General features: G+C 44.6%; 1 protein-coding gene across 1 annotated transcript in view; it reads left to right on the top strand.

Moving 5' to 3' along the window:
• ANKRD54 (ankyrin repeat domain 54) overlaps nucleotides 1–19413 on the top strand; it is a 53400-nt gene extending 33987 nt beyond the window's left edge. The window contains exons 6-8 of the mRNA XM_086962871.1: nucleotides 7107–7231; nucleotides 9247–9354; nucleotides 18135–19413. Of these exons, the coding sequence (XP_086818997.1) occupies nucleotides 7107–7231; nucleotides 9247–9354; nucleotides 18135–18209 (308 nt within the window). The 3' untranslated portion in view covers nucleotides 18210–19413. The remainder of the gene's footprint in view (nucleotides 1–7106; nucleotides 7232–9246; nucleotides 9355–18134) is intronic.
• Nucleotides 19414–20546: the final 1133 nt, after the last annotated feature.

Genomic DNA, 20546 nt, shown 5'->3' with positions numbered 1-20546 from the left:
ATAAAGGTCTTAAAAAGCTATGGATAGGCATCGCATACTTTTGTAAATACGGGTATCGGTGGGAGGGTTTTTCTGTGCGCAACTGTTCTGCTCTTTCTTTAAGGTTATCTAAAAAAAATGGTTGTTCGGCCTTGGGTTGATGATCGAATCAAAGGTATGATACGCTGCCTCCAAGATATGCGACTAAGCTCAGGAACTAACGTATGAAGAAGGACCTCGACTTCTGAGAATGGGTAAAGTAAAGCGGTGTGATTGATAAAATGTTATAAAGATATGGTGGTCGAAGGTACTAAGGTACAGGGTTGAACGAAGAACTGATATGCCGTAGAACATCACAGCTTTGGGAATGATTTAGGGATCCCGATGGCCGGATACATCTACAAAACCGGGTACCTCACGCTAGGCACCTCTGATTCCTCTTTTTAGCGTTTTCCTTAATGCCATCCTTGAACCTCCCCATGATCCACCTATCACGTTGCCCGCCCCCATGACTTTAGGAAACCAAAACCCTAAGGGATTATATCCCGAAAAGATAAGTACGAGTATGTGGTAAGTAAAGGACTTTCGTGCCCATACATTTGATGTGTTCGAATGTTGTCCCCCCACCTTCCCCTTTTTCCTCCTTTTTCCCTCTGCAGGTCACATTAGAATCCCGATTAGAGTATCGTAAGGGATCTGGAACCACGTCACGCCTGATGCATGAAAACGGACTAGCGCTGCAAAACGGCACAACAAGGACGCTCTACCCAATGCACGACCTTTTTACCTGATCTAATGCTCTTCTGTCCCAAAACTGCATGCTTTCTACATCCTAACACAAACCCGAAACGTCTAACGTTGGGTAACGCACTGAATAGCCCGAACAATACACGGTCATTCTCCATGTCCCACGTGTACTGTTTGACCTATTCTCTCTCTCTCTCTCTCTCTCTCTCTCTCTCTCTCTCTCTCTCTCTCTCTCCCTCTCTCTCACTCTTTCACCCCTCCACGCTTTCCCTTTTCCGAACGACTGGCACCTAATTGACGAACCTGGTGCACCTCCTGATTGGCCCCAAATACCACAAGTATTTGCACTAAATTTGTCCTACATAAAATTGTATCGGTACCACGTTACTACCTCTCCTTTTCTGCTAAATATGGATGAAATTTAAATTGGCCAAAAGGAAAGGGACAGGTAAGACGACTAAGGTTCCCCAAATTTGACCCACGGTCAGGGAACCATTTGTCAGTGGCTTCTATGGGAAAATATGTCTGTGGTAATGCGACCATCCCCATTCCAAATTGTCTCCATACCCCAAGCTGTAAGACATGATCGAGACACCCCCATCTTCCCAAAATGCTCCCAGTTTGGTATCAGCTGCCCTGAACGAGAACTTGAACAACGCCCCTTGCTCCGATTCGCTGTGTTCCTAATCGTTTTCCATAAGATCCCACCTTCCCCGAGGATAAGTTTAATAATTATCGCAAACCCCCCCCGAGTTTTTATAGCAACCAGGTTGCGAGGATTTATATAGAAAGTTAGAAAGATGTGCGCAAAGTTAAAAATTAGATCGAAAATCGAAAGAACCTGTTACAGTAAGCCTTGCTGAAAATAAGATGTTTTGATGTAATGAAGACTTGTTTAGCCTATGTTCATCCCTCAGAAGGATGCCTATCAGACTATGGTGAATAGCACGTTGCACTTTTTGTAAAATACAAGGCCCTGAAGACCAGCCTAGCCTTGCAAGACTCGTACTAGGGAAATGGGTCTCAGCCAGAAGAACTGACATCTACTATAATAGACATATGCAATGAATGAGTATCAGACCTCGTACCTATTACAAATGAACGTAATAATCATCAAAGCACCAAAGAACTAGCCAACAAAAGGAGGTTGTAAGGAATCCAGCAAACCCATCATCAATTGTTTATACGTTAGCCGCAAAAATCTCAAATGTAGCGAGTGCTTACCCCAGTTGCTTGGTGTTGGGAGAGAAATAGATTTATGTAATTACCTTCCTCGGCAAAATCTCTAAAGACTGTCTTTTCAACACTCATTTAAGGGTATCACTGTCGGAGGAGAAAGAGACCGGATGTGGGAGCACGCGGCCTGACTGCGGATTGTGGAACATCAGAGACGGAGGCCGAGGCGAGACCACAGCAGTAAGGAGACACAGGACGGGGCACTGTTTCAGATGAAGCTAAGGAAAAGGGCTGACCTGAAGCCCCTGCTATATGATCAACGTGTGCCAAAAGCCCCCGCTCTCTGAACATGGTTACGGACTCGCCTGTCGCAAACTCTCCGCCTCCCCCTGATCTGTTCCCGACTTGGCCTTGCTCCATCCCCTCCTCCTCCGACCTACCATAAGGACTGTTCACACCCGCACCTTTCCACCCGAACTCCCAAGTTCCTCCAAATCCTACTGAGCTACCCAGAGAAGAGTACTCCCTGCGTCAGAAGGGAGGGAGCTCCGACTAAGTAGACCACGAACTATGTTAATCTTAGCGGGAACAATCGCATTTTTTATTGCAAATCTATGCTCTGCGTTACAAAAGAAAGTGCACCTGCTCCAAAACCGTAACGCATTGCTCCTATGAGGTCTGGCGAAACAAGACAAAATGTACCCCTGCCCGCAGACCTCCAACGACTCAATCCACATGAACATTCCTGTTGACAGACCGAATTGTAATCCAGGTGCTTAACAGTGCCAACAGAAGACGACAAAAGACCACGAGAACTCTGATATTTTTACTATCTCCTTTCTCTCCCAATCTCCATTGGACTAACTATGCACCCGCCGAATGCAAAGAGGACTTACTTATATGATAACTTACCAGCTCCTATTTCGAATGACTATAAGCATCTATGATCTATACCCAACGCCCTCGCTACGTAATTCTAGTCTGATATTGCATTACGATGACTTTCTTTGTAACCAACTTAACGATGAACCCGCCTACTAGATGATGAGATTTTTCAATATAATGTTTATAATGTGATGTTTATGTACAGTTCTTTTGCCTAAGTCCCCTCTCCCTTACTTATGATCACTGCATATAGGTATAGATAGGAAATAAGCCAGCAAGATGTCTTGGAAATGTTAAAGGGAGGACTGTGGAAAATTAACTCAAACTTGGTGAACATTACCGGCGTCATCTTGCCCCTTTTCAAGCCCATTCGTGCGCGTAAGCGGCAGCCATTTTGAACACCATGGCCTCCCTGCCCCTCGCTGATAGCCAGCGCGTCTCTCTCTCTCCCTTAACCTCGCAAGCATCCCCCCCCGCACACTGACAACCCCCGCTCTCTCATGCCTTGGGTCATAAACCCCTCTTCAGCGCAGCTTCACCACTGAATCCCATCCTGTTCCCAGCGCGACACCTCCCCTCATTCCTTTCATGGCCTCAGATCCTTTTGATGCAAACCCCTTTTTCCTGTGTCCCCGTTTGTCTTCCTTGTTCCCAGGCCGCCACCTGGCTCTGCGGATACTGTTTATTACCCCGTACAGTAGGAAGCTTCCCCTCCCCATCAAAAGACCCCCGAACCGATCAAAGCCCCCACCCCATGAGATCCAATCAAACCCCATGCATTCCGTGAATCGGCGGAATGCCCTGCTGTGCGACAACCATCACCTGTTGTGACTAGGGTGGGGAATCCAACTGTAAATGTATGTGGGAACGGACCTAAAGGGGAGATTCCGAGGATGTTCTTTCAACTATTAACGTATTGCGAGAATGTGTTATGTGCAATAAAGGTCATAAACCCTAGTATAAGAGGCCAGGCCTCAGAGATGTGGTTAGAGCACCTCGTGACGATACTTGCTGTCTGAATTGATGTGTTCTCCTCCGGAGAGAATAAAATCCTCGTTTCCTGCCTTCCAGTCTCCAGCGCCTGCTTCTTCATTGATAATATTGGTGGGTCATAGAGGCGATACCGCCGGGCAACATAAAAAGGGTCTTTGGTTACCGGTTGTCTTTGGAACCCCTTTTTCACACTGGAGTAGAGCGTTTGTGAGTGATTCGGAGAGAGGAAGGGGGGAGAGGCTCCCAGCACCGCTACCTGCTGTGATATGGGTCCGATCCTGGAGCCTCTGCGCCCCAGGTATTCACGAAGGTGTTCAGAGGGAGATCGCTCCCAGCAGCCCAGAGATGTGCAGATCCACAGCCACAGGGAATACCACCATCGACAAGAAGGCCGTCCGGCCATTGAAGTGGACCAGCCCGGCACGTGCGTCCCTTGATGGTGTGCAGCATAGCATATCAAGAGCAATCGGGGTAGTGCGTGCGCTCCCCACCAGGGCAGGTAGGTAAAGCTTACGCCACAGTGGCCCACCGCAATCAGTTGTCTGCATAAGGTTCACGTGGCTCACATCCGCGTGTATCACTGCAGGGCAGCGGGGACCTCTGAACTATGGGCCAGTCACTTGCAGCAGGTAGCAAAGTCTTCCCCAAAAGGACATCCAAGAGGGAGAGGGCCAGGATGCAGGGTCCCCGGTACCCGAAGTAAAGTGGAACACCTCCAGCGGCTCCCTGGTGTTCCCCCGGTGAGGGCTCTCTCAGTCACGCACAGCAGGGGCCTACATCCTCCACTGGTCTCCAAGCCACTGCCCCCCGCTGATCTCCTCGGTGTGCGGCAATCCTGCCGCTCTGCGCTCCATCTCCACTTCCAGGTCGCGGCACCCTGCCGTGCGACGCCGGGCTCCGAGTTGGCCCAGGCAAGCCCACCACCGCTCTAGTAGAGGTAGGCCCACTGCGTAGTGTGTCCAGCCGGGGCCTAGTGAGTGCCGCTTGCTGGTGGGCCCGCGGCTGCTCCAAAACTCCGGCCTCCGCTCCGGTCTTCCCGGTCGGGTAGGCCTCAGGGCCCCGTCAGCAGCGAAAGGCTCGAGTGGGGAGGTGGGCTGCAGCATCTCTGGGAGCTGGAGGGTCGCCGGCGAGGCAGGAGAGAGATGGGGCTCAACTCGATCTCCGCCCGCCGTGGCTCAGCAACTGTAGGGCCCGGATGCTTCCCAGCGCGGCCCAGAGCTTACGCGGTCTGCGGCGGCAGCCTGTCCAAGACAGAGAGTTCCAAGGAGGAAGCTGGGTGAAAGCGCTGGCTCCGTATATGGCGGACAGGGCCCCTCGTCCCCCACTGTATTCGGGCGGAGGCTGGTCGGTCAGATGCTGGCCTCGGCAGGCCCCAACTCGGGCTGCCCCTGTCTCGAGGCCTCTGCTTTGCTGCTGGCGGCCCGACCAGTACCGCCTCGCTCTGTGCTGCCGAAAACGTGTCTGCGGCCAAGTGCCGCGGACACCAGAGACAGGAACGGAGTCGGGAGATCTTCCGCCACCAAAATTCACCACCTCCGGCAAGCAACTTGAGGCTAATTACGGCGGACGGCGGGCAGGAGCTCCGATATCTGCGTCCTACCGCGCCGCCATCTTGGCCACGCCCCCCAAATTGTCATATTTAGAAGAAGACAAAAGTACCTTGTCTAGTCGCAAACTGATCTCTTTCCAGCCTCTTACCCATGATGTTTCCTGGAATCACAGAAAACTCCCTATGTGATTAGTATGAACCGATATACTTTTGCAACCAAAAGAGTCATCATTTTTTTTCTTGCTTTTGTTCTCTTTTGCATGAAAGCAACACACGAACAGGCTGTTACCAGCATGCTGTTGATCTTCAGTGAGTTTGGTAGAATATATGGTTTTTAGTTTATATACTAAATCATGTGATCCTTGGTAGCACTTATTTAAGTGAGGTGTTGTTTCTTGGAGACACTGTTATCCACTCGTTCTTTAACATTTCCTACACTGCGTCCCCATCACTGCCTTTTCCCAGAGTAGTACTCTGCTTCTAATGAGTGTAAACAATCAATACTAGTTATGACTACGTTGCCATCTTTTCCACTCTAGTTAGTATGAGCTGTGCCATTCTGTTCTAGGGGATTCTTTTTAAACGCCAACAAGTGTCCTCAGTATGCCACACAGATTTCGTAAAGATGACCAGTTCACATTTCAAATAACAAAAGGTTAAGGTGTCTGCACTTTTTCAGGTGAATGGACAGCAACACAAAAACAAATATTTTCCCGCTTGCTCATTTCGGAGTATTTCACCATATGCCTTTGAAAAAGAGATGCCATCTTAAGGAGCTATGTAGATGTTGAATCAGAAACTGCTCATTCCAGTTATTCCACATTCATTGGAGCACATCGTTGTAAGGGTTGGTCTGCGACAGCCATCCGTTACCCAGTGTTCTCAAAACAAAGAAAATATTAATATGCCAATATTGTTGTTCCCAATGTATGACTGTCCCTCAAGGCAGAACCCAGGTACGGGTGTTTTGTCCTGTTTCTTTCCTAATCTAACAGGTTTTGCATCCTGCTCTTATTTATTTTTTTAATCTACTTAGTTGATCTGATATTCTTGATGACTTGCTTGTGCACTACTTCTTGCCTCTCACCCATAGAACTTACGCAAGCTATCTTCACAATGAATAGAGTGAAAGGTCTTGAGATTGGTTTCTCGCTTCCCTCAAATCCCCCCTTTCTCAGTCTCAATCAGTCCAACACCCTGTGAGCTCACCGTATCAGCTCCTAACAAATAGAAGGCCTGGATGTATGGGAATGTCTCGGTAGCACCTCCAGAGATACCCATAGAAGACACTGCTTTTATGTACTTTGCCCTTTTTTAGCGACCTGTTTGAACCCTGCCACTTTTCTAAAAGGGTTCATTTGTGCTGAATCTTTATACTTTCGTTGTGTCATGTTTGCCTGATTTTAGATCGTGCTTTGTTGCTTTCGGCCACAATCTGTTGAGGTAAAGTTTTCATTTTAAACAGCTGCTCCCGGTACTTCTTGTGAGCGTGCTTCCCTTTCAACTGAAATGCTCTTCACATCTTTTCCAGCTTAAAACAATCTCATTCTACATGTGTCTTCTTTGCACCTCTCCGCAGCAGTGGCTCACCGTTGCAGGTCCCTGCATATGTTTTTACTCTCCTTGCACCTCCCTAGCTGCAGGGCAGCCAAGATATCCTCACATGCTTGGGACTCGCCTTGTTCTTCATCCTTCACTGCTGACCTTGTCATGCCTTCATGTATTTCCTTGTTTCTCCCTGACGCCTGATTTCCTCATATATTTATGTTTTGCTCAGGCGCGAGGGTGGATGCTTTGGACCGAGCAGGACGGACACCCCTCCACTTGGCTAAATCTAAGCTGAACATCTTGCAAGAGGGACACTCTCAGAGTCTGGAGGCACTGCAGCTGGAGGTCCGACAGGTGAGTATATGCTGCAACTCTGCTGCTCTCTGCCCCCCACATGGAGGAGGTGCTCCCTGGGGCACAGGCAGCGCTAGCTCTGACTTCCCACAGGATGGGAGGGAAAGGGCTGGCAGGAAAAGCTCCTCCTGTAGGCACATGTTCCCCCTTCTGGACATGCGTTACTACAAAATACTCACTTGTCTTTTGGGGAAGCTTGCGGAGATGAGCGTTTTCAGTCTGTAGGCTCCTCTGAGCCCAGACAAGCTTTCTTACCTGCCGAGTTACTGGTTATCACGGATGTGTCTGAGGTTGTATCTGCTACTGGGCATTATTAACAATTTGGCTTCTTTAAAGTGTTCGTTCTCTTTTACCGTGTGGTGGAGAGTCATCCATGCACACACGAGACCATTAATTGAAGCGCTTGAAGAAAAAGATATTAATTCTAAACCGGGAAAACACAAATGGAGATGAAGAGGTATATACTGCCATGCCCTCTATCAAGCAAACACTAACGATACAGTGGAGGAGACCAGATTGATCTATTAAGTTATTAAATGATCCTGAGGTGTGAATAGGTAGCAGTTCTACTTTGGATGAGGAAGCCTCGCCCACATTTTGTGGTACGAGTCATACTCAGCGGTTAATCAAATGAGAGAGACCCCTTGCACACCAGGGGAATAGGGTACTAGTAAGTAGTATGAGAAAGAAAAGTTTAAAGTAATTTTTGTACAAAAAAACTCCTTTTTAATTATTTGAAAATAAAAGCATCAACACTTTTTTACAAAAATATTTTTTAGTTTGTTATTGACATTCACTTCTACTATATGGGCTATAGCACAGCCACTAATTCAACCTTTTCTATTTTGTGGGGCTTTCATTTTCACCAAGGGATTTTCTTTCTCATAGGAGTCATACTGAGCGACCTCATTCTACCCTGGTAAGTTGATAGTACCATGGAGTACTCAACCTCATTAGAAGGGAGTTCTTTATAAATCGAAAACTGGATAATACCTGGGATTCAGATTAGCTAAAATACCAAGGGGTAAACCCAAGAAACTTCCTTTATTATTAGATACCCCAGATATGATTTTTTAAAAAGGGTTAGTGCAGGAGATGGGCTACAATGCCAGTTACATCCAAAATAATGCTAACATTTCCATCACTACAGCCTGTAGTTTCTGCAACACAATCTCCAAAGCTTTCTAGCGCCTATCTGGAGTCTTCATTAGGATGAAATCTTCGCTACACTTTTATGTGATACAGTGCTGTAGGATATAAATGTATATCTCAATATAAATTATATCTGCAGCATGTTAAAATCACAGTGCGTTTAATCTTGCGCCTGCCTTTCTGCAGCGTGAGCCTAAAACTGTTATCTTCTGTACACTGATATCTTCTTTAGCATCCCATGTAGACGTACATGCACCTCTGAGGGCTATATCTTGTATCTCAGTCTGGCCCCTCTTCAAAGGGCGATGTTCACCTTCACACTTCAGTATGACTTGTCACTCCTGTTGTAGATTCAACAGAAAATAAAGGATTGCACAGGCCTTCCCTCCTGACCATCTGGGAAGGTTTGATACACACTGGTAGGCAGTGCAAGGAGCTGCCCTTCCTTTGGCACGATCTAGGTCCTATTATTCTAAACCCAAAGCCTAATAGTGGGAACAAATGTATACCCTGATTTTACTGTAACAAATTATAACATTTTGTGAATTGACTGGTGTGCCTATAGGGGGGCCAGTTCAAACTCACCATAAGATTAGTGCCGTCTATTTGTGTCTGGAAAAACCACTTCCCCTTGGTGAATGTTTGGGGCCCTTGTACAGTTTTCAGAAAAGAAACACATTCTTGAGTTACAAGATCATTTCCTCCTTTTCCTAGCCTTTAATCTAACAGAGTCATGCTTGTCATTTAGCTTTGCAGTGTGATTCTCAGATCCGTACCTTCACGTGTGTGTCATGGGCTTGTGCTTCCCTTTAAATGTTTCACTCTTGACTTTTGTTTCCCCTCTCACTTGCCTCATTCTACAGATCATCCAGATGCTTCGTGAGTACCTGGACAAACTAGGCCGCCATGAGCAGAAAGAGCAGTTGGATGACCTATGCTCCCGCTTGCAGATCACCAGCACCAAGGAACAGGTAAAGGGCGCTTGGGTGTTTAGGGAGCTTTTTTTAAAAAATATTTTTGAGAGTTCATAAACACAGGATAAGCCATACATGACATATTAGCAGTAGAGTAAATACAGTGCGAAGTAAAGTGCGTATACAAAATAAAAAAAGCGTCGGAAACCAAAAATCAGAATCAACTTACACTGACTTCATTTAAATATAAAAACATATTCAAATTTAGACAGTTTAAAAAACTACTCATAAAGTGCAATGTGCATAGTGCAATTGTCATAACGATGCGGCAGACTAATAATAGAGGAAGTGGTTAAAATCGATATCAAACATAGTCAGTCTAGGATTCAAACACACTCCAGTATTTATCATATTTCCTAAGAGCCCCTGACCTGACCTCCATGCGTATTTTCTTTCACTTCCCTGAATCCTTAGTCATTTTTCTTTCCACGCTTGCAGTGTTGGTACTATCTCTGATTTCCAGCACTGCAAAATAAGCGATTTAGCTATCAGGGAAGCTATGAACAGGGACAGGGGAGGGGCTCGAAGAGCAACCTAAAACTGAGATTGATTCGTTGAATGAAATATTGGCACTGATCGTGGCACAGAGGTATTTTTCTATTTCCTTCCACAATTCCTGTATTTTAGGGCACTCCCAGACAATGTGTTTCCAGGTGCCCTTTTCTTCACAACGGAAGCACTTATCAACAACTTGGGGATATATACTGTGGAGGAATGAGGGAGTTCTATAGATTAGCCATTTGCTATAAAATTGCATGCGTTTAAAATTAGCACCAGGGAAAATTGTTTTGTTAAATTTATTAATTTTATCCCACATTAATTTGCTAATTTCAATGTCTTCCCTCTTTTTCCACCCTTCTCTAACCTTGTTGAAAGATTTGATTGCGGTGTCTTCTTTTAGTATTTTAATCCAAGTGCTGATCTTCTTTTGCATTGGATTATTTAACGCTATTGATATATCACTTTTATTAAATAAATTACCTATATCTAGTTCTCTGAGCTACGCGTAGAGCATAAAAAAAGACCATTTCAATATTGTATTCGAATGGTGTATCTGTCTAGAAATTTCCTCCCAGGATTTCCATCTGTTCCCTAAGAGGAAATCCTCAATCTTCTCAAAGCCATTATCCTTCCATAATCTCGCTATTTTTTTATCCAGACATCCCCCCTCTCCGAAACTAAAATTGATTAAATCAGTTGAACTGCTTATTCTAAAAATACCATAACATTTCAGGAGCTGGGTTTTCTGTTTAAGTAGCCACTGTAAGGACTTATAGCGGACCTTTTTTGGATATTTCGTAATTCTGGCGGGATCGGTAATTTTAGCTTCCAACAACATCTTCCTCATAAAAAAAATTGTCTGCCTTGCGATCGTCTAAGAAAAAAAACCTAAAACTATGGTGTGCAAAAGTAGCAAAATAATATTCTCTAATGTTTGGGAGGGCAGCCCTCCTTGTGCGGATGGGAGGTGCAAAGTGCAAGTCTCGGAATTTTTTTTGCCCAGAGAAAAGAAGAAAACATAGCATCCACTTTTTAAAAAAAAAGAGACCTGGATTGCGCAAGGGGCTGCACTGAAAAGGAAGTTAAAAAGAGGTAAATTAGACATACGTATTAGAGAAGCCCGTCCCATTATAGACAGTGGCAATAGATTCCAGCGATCTAATTGAGAACCAACCTTTTTTAGCAGAGGTATATAATTTAACGAATACAGATCTTCTAAGTTATAAGAGATAAATATTCCCAGGTATCTCTTTGGGCATGTGTTGTGAATCTGCCTAAATTCCGGCATTAAAGTGTCTACAGTGCAGTTAGCTAAGATTATTTCCGTCTTTTTAACATTTATCTTGTAACCCCCTAACTTTTGAAAATCAGAAAAGATTTTTAAAATGTTTACTTGACTTGAGGGCTTTGGATCTAAAAAAAAGGGCAATGTCGTCGGCATATAATTTAATATTTGTCATTCCGGCTACAGGTACTGTGTCGGTCATTGTGCCCCTGATTGCAATCGCCAAAGGTTCAATAAATAAAGCGAATAAAATTAGCGACAATGAGCAACCTTGACGCGTGCCTCTGCTGACCTGATATGTCCCAATGTTAATATTATTGATAATGATCTGTGCCCTGGAGTTCATATAAAGTTGTTTCAATAGGGAGATAAAAACAATCGGAAAATCAAAGCTGTGCAAAATCACAAATAGGCAGTCCCATGACACCAAATCGAAAGCTTTTGCGGCATCTAAAAGCCAGACTTTCGCTTTCACCTTGTTAATCTTAAAATAATCCAGTGCCTCCAGTAAAAATTTTGTGTTCGTGTGGAGATGCCTTCCTGCTATAAAACCGCACTGATCGGCCTATAAGAGACCCTACTATTTTATTCAGCCGGTTCTTTAATAGTTTCATAAAAATGTAATAATCTGTGTTTAAAAGACTTATGGGCCTATACGAGTTCATATTTTCCTTATCCTTTCCCTTTTTTTAAAATGCTAACCACCACTGACGAATGAAAAGAGTCCGGGGGTAATCCTCCTTGTATTAAATAATTGGCTAGAAAATGGAATTCTTTACGCAAAGTACCATCACATTTTTTTAAAGAGTTATACAGGGAGCCCGTCGTCGCCATTGGCCTTACCGTTGGGAAGAGAGCGAATTACCTCATCGAGTTCTGACTTTGTAAAGTCCTCGATCAACAATTTCTTCCCCTCGTGATCTAATTTGGGTATTTCTAGTGTCTCTAAAAATTCCCAGATGGTTTCAGGCGTGACCCCTTCAGTAGCTTGGTAGACTCCCTCATAATGTTTTAAAAACATCTCACCAATGGAAGCTGTAGTCTTTACCTGAACTTTGGTGACAGGGTCAATTAGTTGCTCTATCCTATTTCGAGCCTGATTTTCTTTGGCTTGCCACGCCAGGAGTTTTCCTGTATATTTGCTCTCTTCATATAGATTTTGGGCATAAAGATTGCTATTAGTCTCGCCTAAATCATAATAGAAATCCTTCATTTTTCTCTTTGCTTCGGATACCCTTTGTCTCGAAAGTGCGGAACTCACCCTATAGTGTTCTTGGGTTGCCTGCGTGAGATTTGTTTGTAATTTATTTTTCACCTCTCTTCTTGTCTTCTGCTTTGGTATTTCTTTGCAGGTAATTATTCCCCGCAAAGTGGCCTTAAATGCATCACAAGTCGTATTTAGTGGGGCTGTGCCTCTATTTCGTGCGGAAAAACTCCTCAATCTCTTCCTCGATGTCTGCACACCATTGAGTATCCGAGAGGTTCAATTTATTAAAGTACCATCTCCTAGGTGACAGTGTATCTTGCCTCCCTATTCTTATCCCCATGTAGAGTACTGCATGATCTGAAAACGCGTTTGGTAGATGAGCATATTTATGTACCTCCAACCCATGAGATGTTAGAAAAAAGTCTAACCAAGATGCAGAATTATATTTTGCAGAATGGTATTCACGTTAAAGGGTATTACAGGAGCGCCAGTGATCGGTGACATCAAGATCTAGTTTGCAGCTTTGTATGGCAATCGCAACTTGGGGTTTATTCTGGCGCTGTTCTTTTTTGGATGAATCGACTAAGGGATTTTGTAAAAAATTAAAATCCCCCCCCCCCCCCCCCATATTATTTGCCCGGGTAAACCCGTTAAAGCCTGTTTCAATTGCAGGATTGGAAGAAGGTCATCTATGACTGGTGCATAAATTGTGGCTAAAATTATATTAGCATGATTTAATTTGCCATGTGCAAGTGCCCATCTACCACTGGGGTCTGTAAATGCCCCTTCTAAGGAAAAGCCTACATGTCTTCCTATTAAAATGCATACTCCCCTCTGCTCCAGCCCAGCTACTGAAGAAATGTTATGACCCAACCATCCCTTAAAAATTTTGTCGGATTCAGCCTGGGTTCTATGATGGGTTTCTTGTAAATAAATAAAATCAGGACTGAGGCTTTTTAACCAACACTCAATAGTATTTTTTTTGCGAAAGTTGTTCAAACCATTTGCATTAAAGGAGACAAATTTCAACATATTACTCATTAGTTAAAATGCTTTAAAAAAAAAAGAGAGTATATATAAAATATGTTCAGAAAGAATTTAAACATCCCCTTGTGCAAAATACGCAGAACAGTACTCAAATAGCAGCAAGTAATTGAGGAATGATTGAGGAGGAGCAACATTTAAAGTGCAAAATACAAACCTGCGGTTTAGAAGACATAACGCCCTTTTGTGCAAAATACGCAATTCTCATATTCCGAATACAAAAACAGATATACGACTACAATACTTAAAGTGCAAATACGTGCTGATTATACGAACCCGGAGATGAAAAGGTCGGAATGAGCAATAGTATGAAAAGCAATGCTACTAGGGGGAAGGGATCTATGACCTCCTATAACTGACCATTGTGCAAAAAGGGCAAATAAAGTGCAACTGATATAGAACTCAGACCTTACAACCTTTTCCACTCTAAGACAGGTTAACATGGTTTAAACAATATTACAATCAATACTTCTAATAAGGCACCTCAATTTAGATCTTGAGTATCTTCCCATGCTAGGGAGAGAAACATCAATTGGCATAAAACAAACTACTACTGCTGGTATATTACTAAGTTTTTCCGTGCCATAGCAGTGTCAATAGTTGGCCGTGCGATTTTTTTTTTTTTATTATTTTTTTTTTTGGTGTATGAACTCTTTTTTTCCCTCTGCGACACGCCCTTCACCTCCCTCTCTCCCCCTAGAGTGGACGGTAGCCCCCTGTGACCCACTTCCGTCCTTCTCTGTGTCCTTTTCTTCTTTGTTGATGCCATTTTATTGCATCTTTGTGTGCTTCCTGTCCCCCCTTAAACCCGCCCCTTTCTTATTCAAACAGAACAAATAATTAGATATCCAACATATAATTATGCGCCGAGTCCTTCTAGAAATGACTGGACTTCATGCAAGTCTGTAAAGATAAAGAATCTCCCTTTGCTAGCACCTTCAGTTTGGATTGTTGTACAATCATGGCTTGAGCCCCCTTAATCTTGAAAGAGTCAATCATCTTAACAAAGTCCCTGCGTCTGTGGGCGGATGCCGCCGACATATCTGAGAAAATCCGAAAGTTGTTCACTCCATCAACATTGAATGTTCTCTTTGAAAATGCAGTGTTTAGGATTTTCTCCTTTACCCTAAAATCCGAAAAGTTAAGCAATACTGTGCGAGGGTATTTCAGGTTATTGGGTTTGTGCGCAGGGACTCTGTGTGCCCTTGTAAGTCACCTTGCAGCTCAGGTATGGCTTTTTTTAGGAGGGACTCTGACCATTTTACCACATCCTTATCTTCCAGGCCCTCGGAAATGCCTACTAACCGTAGATTGGACCGCCTGTTATAGTTTTCCAAGTCCTGCATTTTTTCCGCTAATTGAGATTTCTCTCTGTTTGCTACATGAAGATCTTTCTGCATCGTTGTTAAAGCATCTTCTAGGCTCGAGATCCGAATGTTTAGGGAGCTTGAGCGCGGCCTCAGAGTGCTGCAGAGAGACTCATCAAGCTCTCTTCCCCTCAACACGTTTTTTCCATAGTGCAGGAATGCGTTTTGAATTTCACATGGAAGGTGGGAGCTATAGTAGGAGACGCTGCTTAAAGTAAAAAATAGTTACATTGTAAGAAACTCCAAATTAATGAAAGACAGCGAGTCAGGAAACGCAGTACTGGGAAAGTAGCTGGTGTACAGGAATCCTTTAAACCTGTGGTTCTTAACCTGTGGTACCGGGCCCACTGGAGGTCCATGAAGTCTACTCAGGGGGTCCTCTGCGAATGATCAGAGTGTATATAAATAAAGAAGCTAAATATAAAATGCTGAAAATATTTAGCTAAAATGTTTTTGTACCCTCCGATTGATTTGTTGGAGCAGTATAAGTGCATCAAACGCAATATAGTAAGAAGATGAGTGGCCTCAACTGAATTTAGACAAGCTCCAACTCTCCGATTAAAATTCAAACATTATATTTTTTTGATAATTGTTTGTGAATTAAATAAAATATTTCATCATTTGTGTATTTGTTTAATGAATGCTTGTTTCTGTATTTTTTGTATATTCTTTTTGTTGTTCACGTCATCAAATTCTTATGCCAGGGTTACCGGCTTCCAGTAATGACTCATTATGTGTCCCCGGGATCCAATATTGATTCAGTGCGGGTCCCCAGGTTCCAGTAATGATTAAGTGTGGGTCCACCGAAGTCAAAAGTTTAAAAACCCCTGCTTTAAAGCATGCAGCTTTAACTAACTATTTCTTAAAGCATGGTTTTCTGCCACGATAGAGTTGTGAAGAGACAGGGCTGATTGTGAGGGCCATTTTACTGTTCACACAGTAGGAAGACTTCCTGTGAGAGACTGTGGGCTTTCCACCTGCAAGATAATAATTTATCCAACAGCCATTGCGCGGTTGACCAGAGCCGTATGTACTGGGTCCAGGTGGCGACTGTGCACTAGGAATATTGCTCCAAGAAACCAGCTCCATTAGCTCTGGGCGTGCCTGGATTGGCCATTTATGTATGTTCTCGGGTCCTTTATGCTCGTTTCGCTCACCTCAAGGGTGTATGACACAAGTGTACAGGGGGCTAGATCCATGCCACGTTTTAAGATTAACCGCTCCGCAAATGAGTTTGTACTATTAGACTAATTGAATGTATTTATGCAGGTATCGTGGTAATCTGGCTTGGATCAGGCCCTCCTGGCTCTATGTTGGATTCACCTAATTGGTGAGGATGGTTGTGGTTCCAAACCTGCGCCTCTCGGGCCATACAGAATTACACAACACCCACCAAGGGTATCCAAGATTAGGTTTTGGCTTCCAGAGCTGCTGCCACGTTAAAATAAAATCAGGCAGCTGACCAGGGCGCCATTAACAAGGGAACACTACATTTGCCCCAGAAGCTTCACATGTGGCCTCTTTGTTAGAGCGAGAAGGCAGCAAAATGCAATGTTGCTCTTTGTTGCCAAGAATTGTTGGATCGACCCCGCTGGCTTTAACATGATTAATGAGGAAAAGAAAAGGGGTGTGTGTCGATAGTCACACGGCTCTGATGTCATCGCCATGGTTTCAAATGTGCACAGACAGTCAGCTGCTGTGGCTGGTAAGCACGGACATTCACCCAGCTGCAGTGGCTGGTGGTCATGATAGCACGGGCCTTAAGCATGGAGGGGGGCAGAATCCTGGAAATCCATCAGTGCCTAAGATTCGAGTTGTGTGTGTGCGTCTCCAGGGCATCCTGTATCCAAACAAAGTTAGTTTTAACGCATACTCGTGCCACACGTCAGAGTTCGTAGGGCAATGAACGTACATACCTGTGCACCTAGCCCCCTCCCCAAAGAGGAGTGTAGTGATTACAGCCTTCACACATTACCCACCGTGCACCACTGTGAGGTGGTGCCCGCGCTCTTGTATCCACAATATAAACCCAAGGTGCCCGGGAGCGTGTGTTTTACAGGGAAACGTGTCGGGTCAGGTTGACACTGTTGCAGTCTACACAGACAGGTTGGCCTCGATGGTGAAGCTTCCCTGTAATTATGCGTAAGCATCGAACCAGCCACACCTTCAAATGGGATTGTAGCCTGCATTCCATAAACACAGTGACGGCATGCTGATGCAGTCCCTCATCCACTCTGAAAGTCCACCCAGTGTTTCAGAGAGAGCTTTGTCTGGGTGGGGGTGGGGAATGGGAATGGGGCATTCTAGTGAGCTCAGCATTATAGCGGTGAACGAGGCCCACGGGAACAGGTGTGTAGGGCAATATGGTAATGTCCTAACTCACTGGCTGGTGGACTTGAAACGTACTAAGTAACATGGATATGTGCTTGACCCTTTCCCAGCCCGGATGACATTTCAGAGACGCTGTTTTGTCTGGCCATCTCCTAAATTCACTACAGAACAAGCCTGTCTTGTTCTGGGCGTTTCAGATCATTGGCACACGTTGATCGTGTGAGAGGGCATAGCACGGCTTGGCATATACCTTGTTTACTGGTGTTTCCCCCAGATACCAATAAATAACTTTCCCGTGAAATGCCACCTCCTGTCTAGCACCACTTCTTACAACTCCTTATATTTCAACACGATGTGCTTGCATCTTGATTCGAATGTACAATGACCAATTGGATTGTGTGCGCTCGTTTTAAATGCAATTTAAATAGTTTTGCATACTTTCTACGCACCCTCCACGCAAAGGCGCACATAAAGCCAAATTTAGGGGGGCTAATAAAAAGACCCTTGAAGTACTCGGGTGCGGCTGCAATAAAACGGTCGCCAGTCCGGGAAGCTGTCTCAGCCCGGGCTGACACACAAGACACGGGTATTTGGGGGCCCCTGGTCATGACGGGGAGTGGGGCTTGGGGGGGGGGGGGGCGTTGCGCGCCTGCCACCCCGTCATGACCAGTGCACTACCCCAATCAATTGTTCCTGCTATTGTACCACTTCAGCTCTGTTTTCCCTATAGAAAAACTCCTTTTATCACAGCACCAGACGCGCATATCTTAACCAGTAGTATTGCGTCTTCAGCACAGTAGTGTATGTTGATTATATGGCTGACTTTGGCTGTTTTTCTCTATCGCTCCTCTGTACAAAGTTTAAATCCAGTAGGACAGAGGTCGAGCTTTAGAAGTCAACAAATAAATATTGAACTTTAAGCTCTAAGTAAGGTAACCCCATCCCAGTGCTGCACATGAATGGCCTGCTTCATTAAGATGGCTACTGTAGTCTCACGGAGATGCCAACTTGTTCTAACTGTTGCTTCCTCTTGCCCTTGCAGGTGGATGAAGTGACAGATCTTCTGGCCAGCTTCACCTCGCTCAGCCTGCAGATGCACAAGATGGAGGACAGGTAACCGGTGATGATGGAGTCGGCCTCACACAAAGGATACTGACGAACGGAGAATGGCATGATGAGAACGTCGTCTCTAACATCTTGACTTGACATGACTGCTGATCATGGGCGAAACAGACTATTCGTTGTGTGCGCTTTTTAATTTTAGTAGCCCCAAATCGAAGTTGATCATATGAGACGCAAAACTACCATGTTGGCCTGTCTGGCTCCAAACTCCTGATGCGATTTCAGTGTCTTCAGACATCTGCAGTAATCTGACCCTACAGCAGACTTTTGAAGTTGGGCTGAGTTCTTTACATATCATTTTCCTTTTGTTCTGTTTCGCCTCCTTTTAACTGACCGCACGGGGAGAAGTGTGTATATGTGAACCGGATCGCTTTTGGAGCTAAGGGACTGCTACTCAGGCGAAGATCATTTCCGCATGGTACCAAAAGGTGACATTAGTGCTGTAAGAAATGCCCTCAAGTTTAGTAATTTTGACTTTACAGAAACGGTTGACAATCCATATCACAGATACAGAGAAATACCGAGATTCCTTCTCTGTTTTAGAAAGAAAACCCTTTCAGCCCTAAAAGTGGCAGAGTTGTCAGAACTCGGGGGAGAAAAAAAAATAATTTGTCTGTTTTGTTTTCTGTGAGCCTTACCAGCAAAAAATGTGAAGAAGTGATGGGAGATTTAAAGTCTTTTACTGTGACAATGTGACAAACATTGAATTACTGTTTTTTTTTCTTTATACTTCCGAGCCGAACAACATAATTCTGCTGCTTCTACCTTTTTTTTGTGCTGCCGTTTTGTTTAAAATTGCAATTTACTGCGAAATCTGGCCTGCTGTCCACAGAGAGTTCCCGAGTGGTAGCAGGTTTATAATTACCCTCCCCACCATCATAAACTTTGGAATCCAGGGAGAAACGGAGGGTTTTCAAGATCACTGAGGATGGGTCACAAGGACGGACACCCTCCCCATTTGTGAGAGCTTTGCATATTCGCTCTAGCTGCTGCTTTGTTATTTTGAGCCTTTGTTTGCTTTGAAATGTTTTTATATGTAATACCGATTCCCCCCAACTGCCTGGACTTGTACTGTGCTTGGGTGTTGGCCTGAGTTGGAGATATCTTTCGTAAGACCTGAAGAAAAGATACAATGGACGTCTGTTCTGTCTTGCTGTCCTCTGACCACACCTCTGCTCCCCCCCCCCCCCACACACACACACGCACAAAAAACCCACACAGAACACCAGAAACTTGTGTTGGGATATTACGCAGCCATGAGTAGTCTGATGATGGTCTTGTTCTTAGGATTTCTTGGGTATTCTCCTTGAGCCTTGTCACTCTACAAACAGTAGCTGACTTTCGTCAGTTAGTAAAGGATATCGATAGCACATGAGATTTGTGGGAGCAGAGGCTGAAAGACCTTGCTGACATTTGAAAGGAGGCTTGATTCTACAATTTAGTCAAGTTTGTGTGTGAAGATGCCTTTTGATGATTGTGTACACTGATGATGCATAGTTCTGGCTCTTCTCAGCTAGTAGGATCTGCCACATTCTTGGATCTATAGAACCGTGGAATCAATACTGGTTTGGACTCTGAGAGAAATGGTAGGATTGCATTGAGGGGTTACTGCAAATTCAGCCTGTCTCTACATATCGCAGCTGTAAATGGACAGTTGAGCCCAAATTACAATTGTGGAAAAGAGCTATAAAATGACAAAACTAAGTCCATTCACTGTGCAGCCGCTTAAATCGTTTGGTCATGCAGTGAAGCGTTCTGTCAATTTCAAAGAACAATGATATTTACTTCTTGTTAGGAAGCAAACTGTCAACTGATATCACTTGATGAACTTGAACTCCGGGTGCAGTCTTCTTGGAACTTTTATTTGGCAATGAAGAACATCTTGGACTCTCCTTAGAGCTCGTGCCACATGGTGTTGGGTTTAGTGTATACTGGCACTCATACCATTATTTCAGCCTAAAATGCATTCCACAGCTTTCGTTCTGGTGATCTGTTTTGCCTGCACCAAGTGCACCTGAAAGCCAACTGACTGAGTAAGTCAGCTATCTCCCACTCCTTGAAGGGGTTCGCTTGCAGTTATTTTTCTTATTTTGATATCTTCCTCTGTGTTTAATGCTCTCTGCCTGTCTTCAAAACAGCTGCCTTTGTGCCTGGCCAAAACACGGGGCCCTCCAGCCGCAGGCCTTTGCACAAGTCTATATACTTCATCACCTCGGCCACTTGAGACTTTGTGGCAGGGCACACAAGTGTGCTTTCCTGCACTTCATTCCCATTAAGGAGCAGCTCTCGGTGCTGGCCACAGCGGACTCAGTTGGAGCAGCATAAATGCGGA

Source organism: Lissotriton vulgaris, chromosome 1_1 (genome assembly GCF_964263255.1).
Source record: "Lissotriton vulgaris chromosome 1_1, aLisVul1.2, whole genome shotgun sequence".
Lineage (NCBI taxonomy): Eukaryota > Metazoa > Chordata > Amphibia > Caudata > Salamandridae > Lissotriton > Lissotriton vulgaris.
Note: the sequence above shows the minus strand (reverse complement) of the source record. Positions and strands in the feature narration are given on the sequence as shown.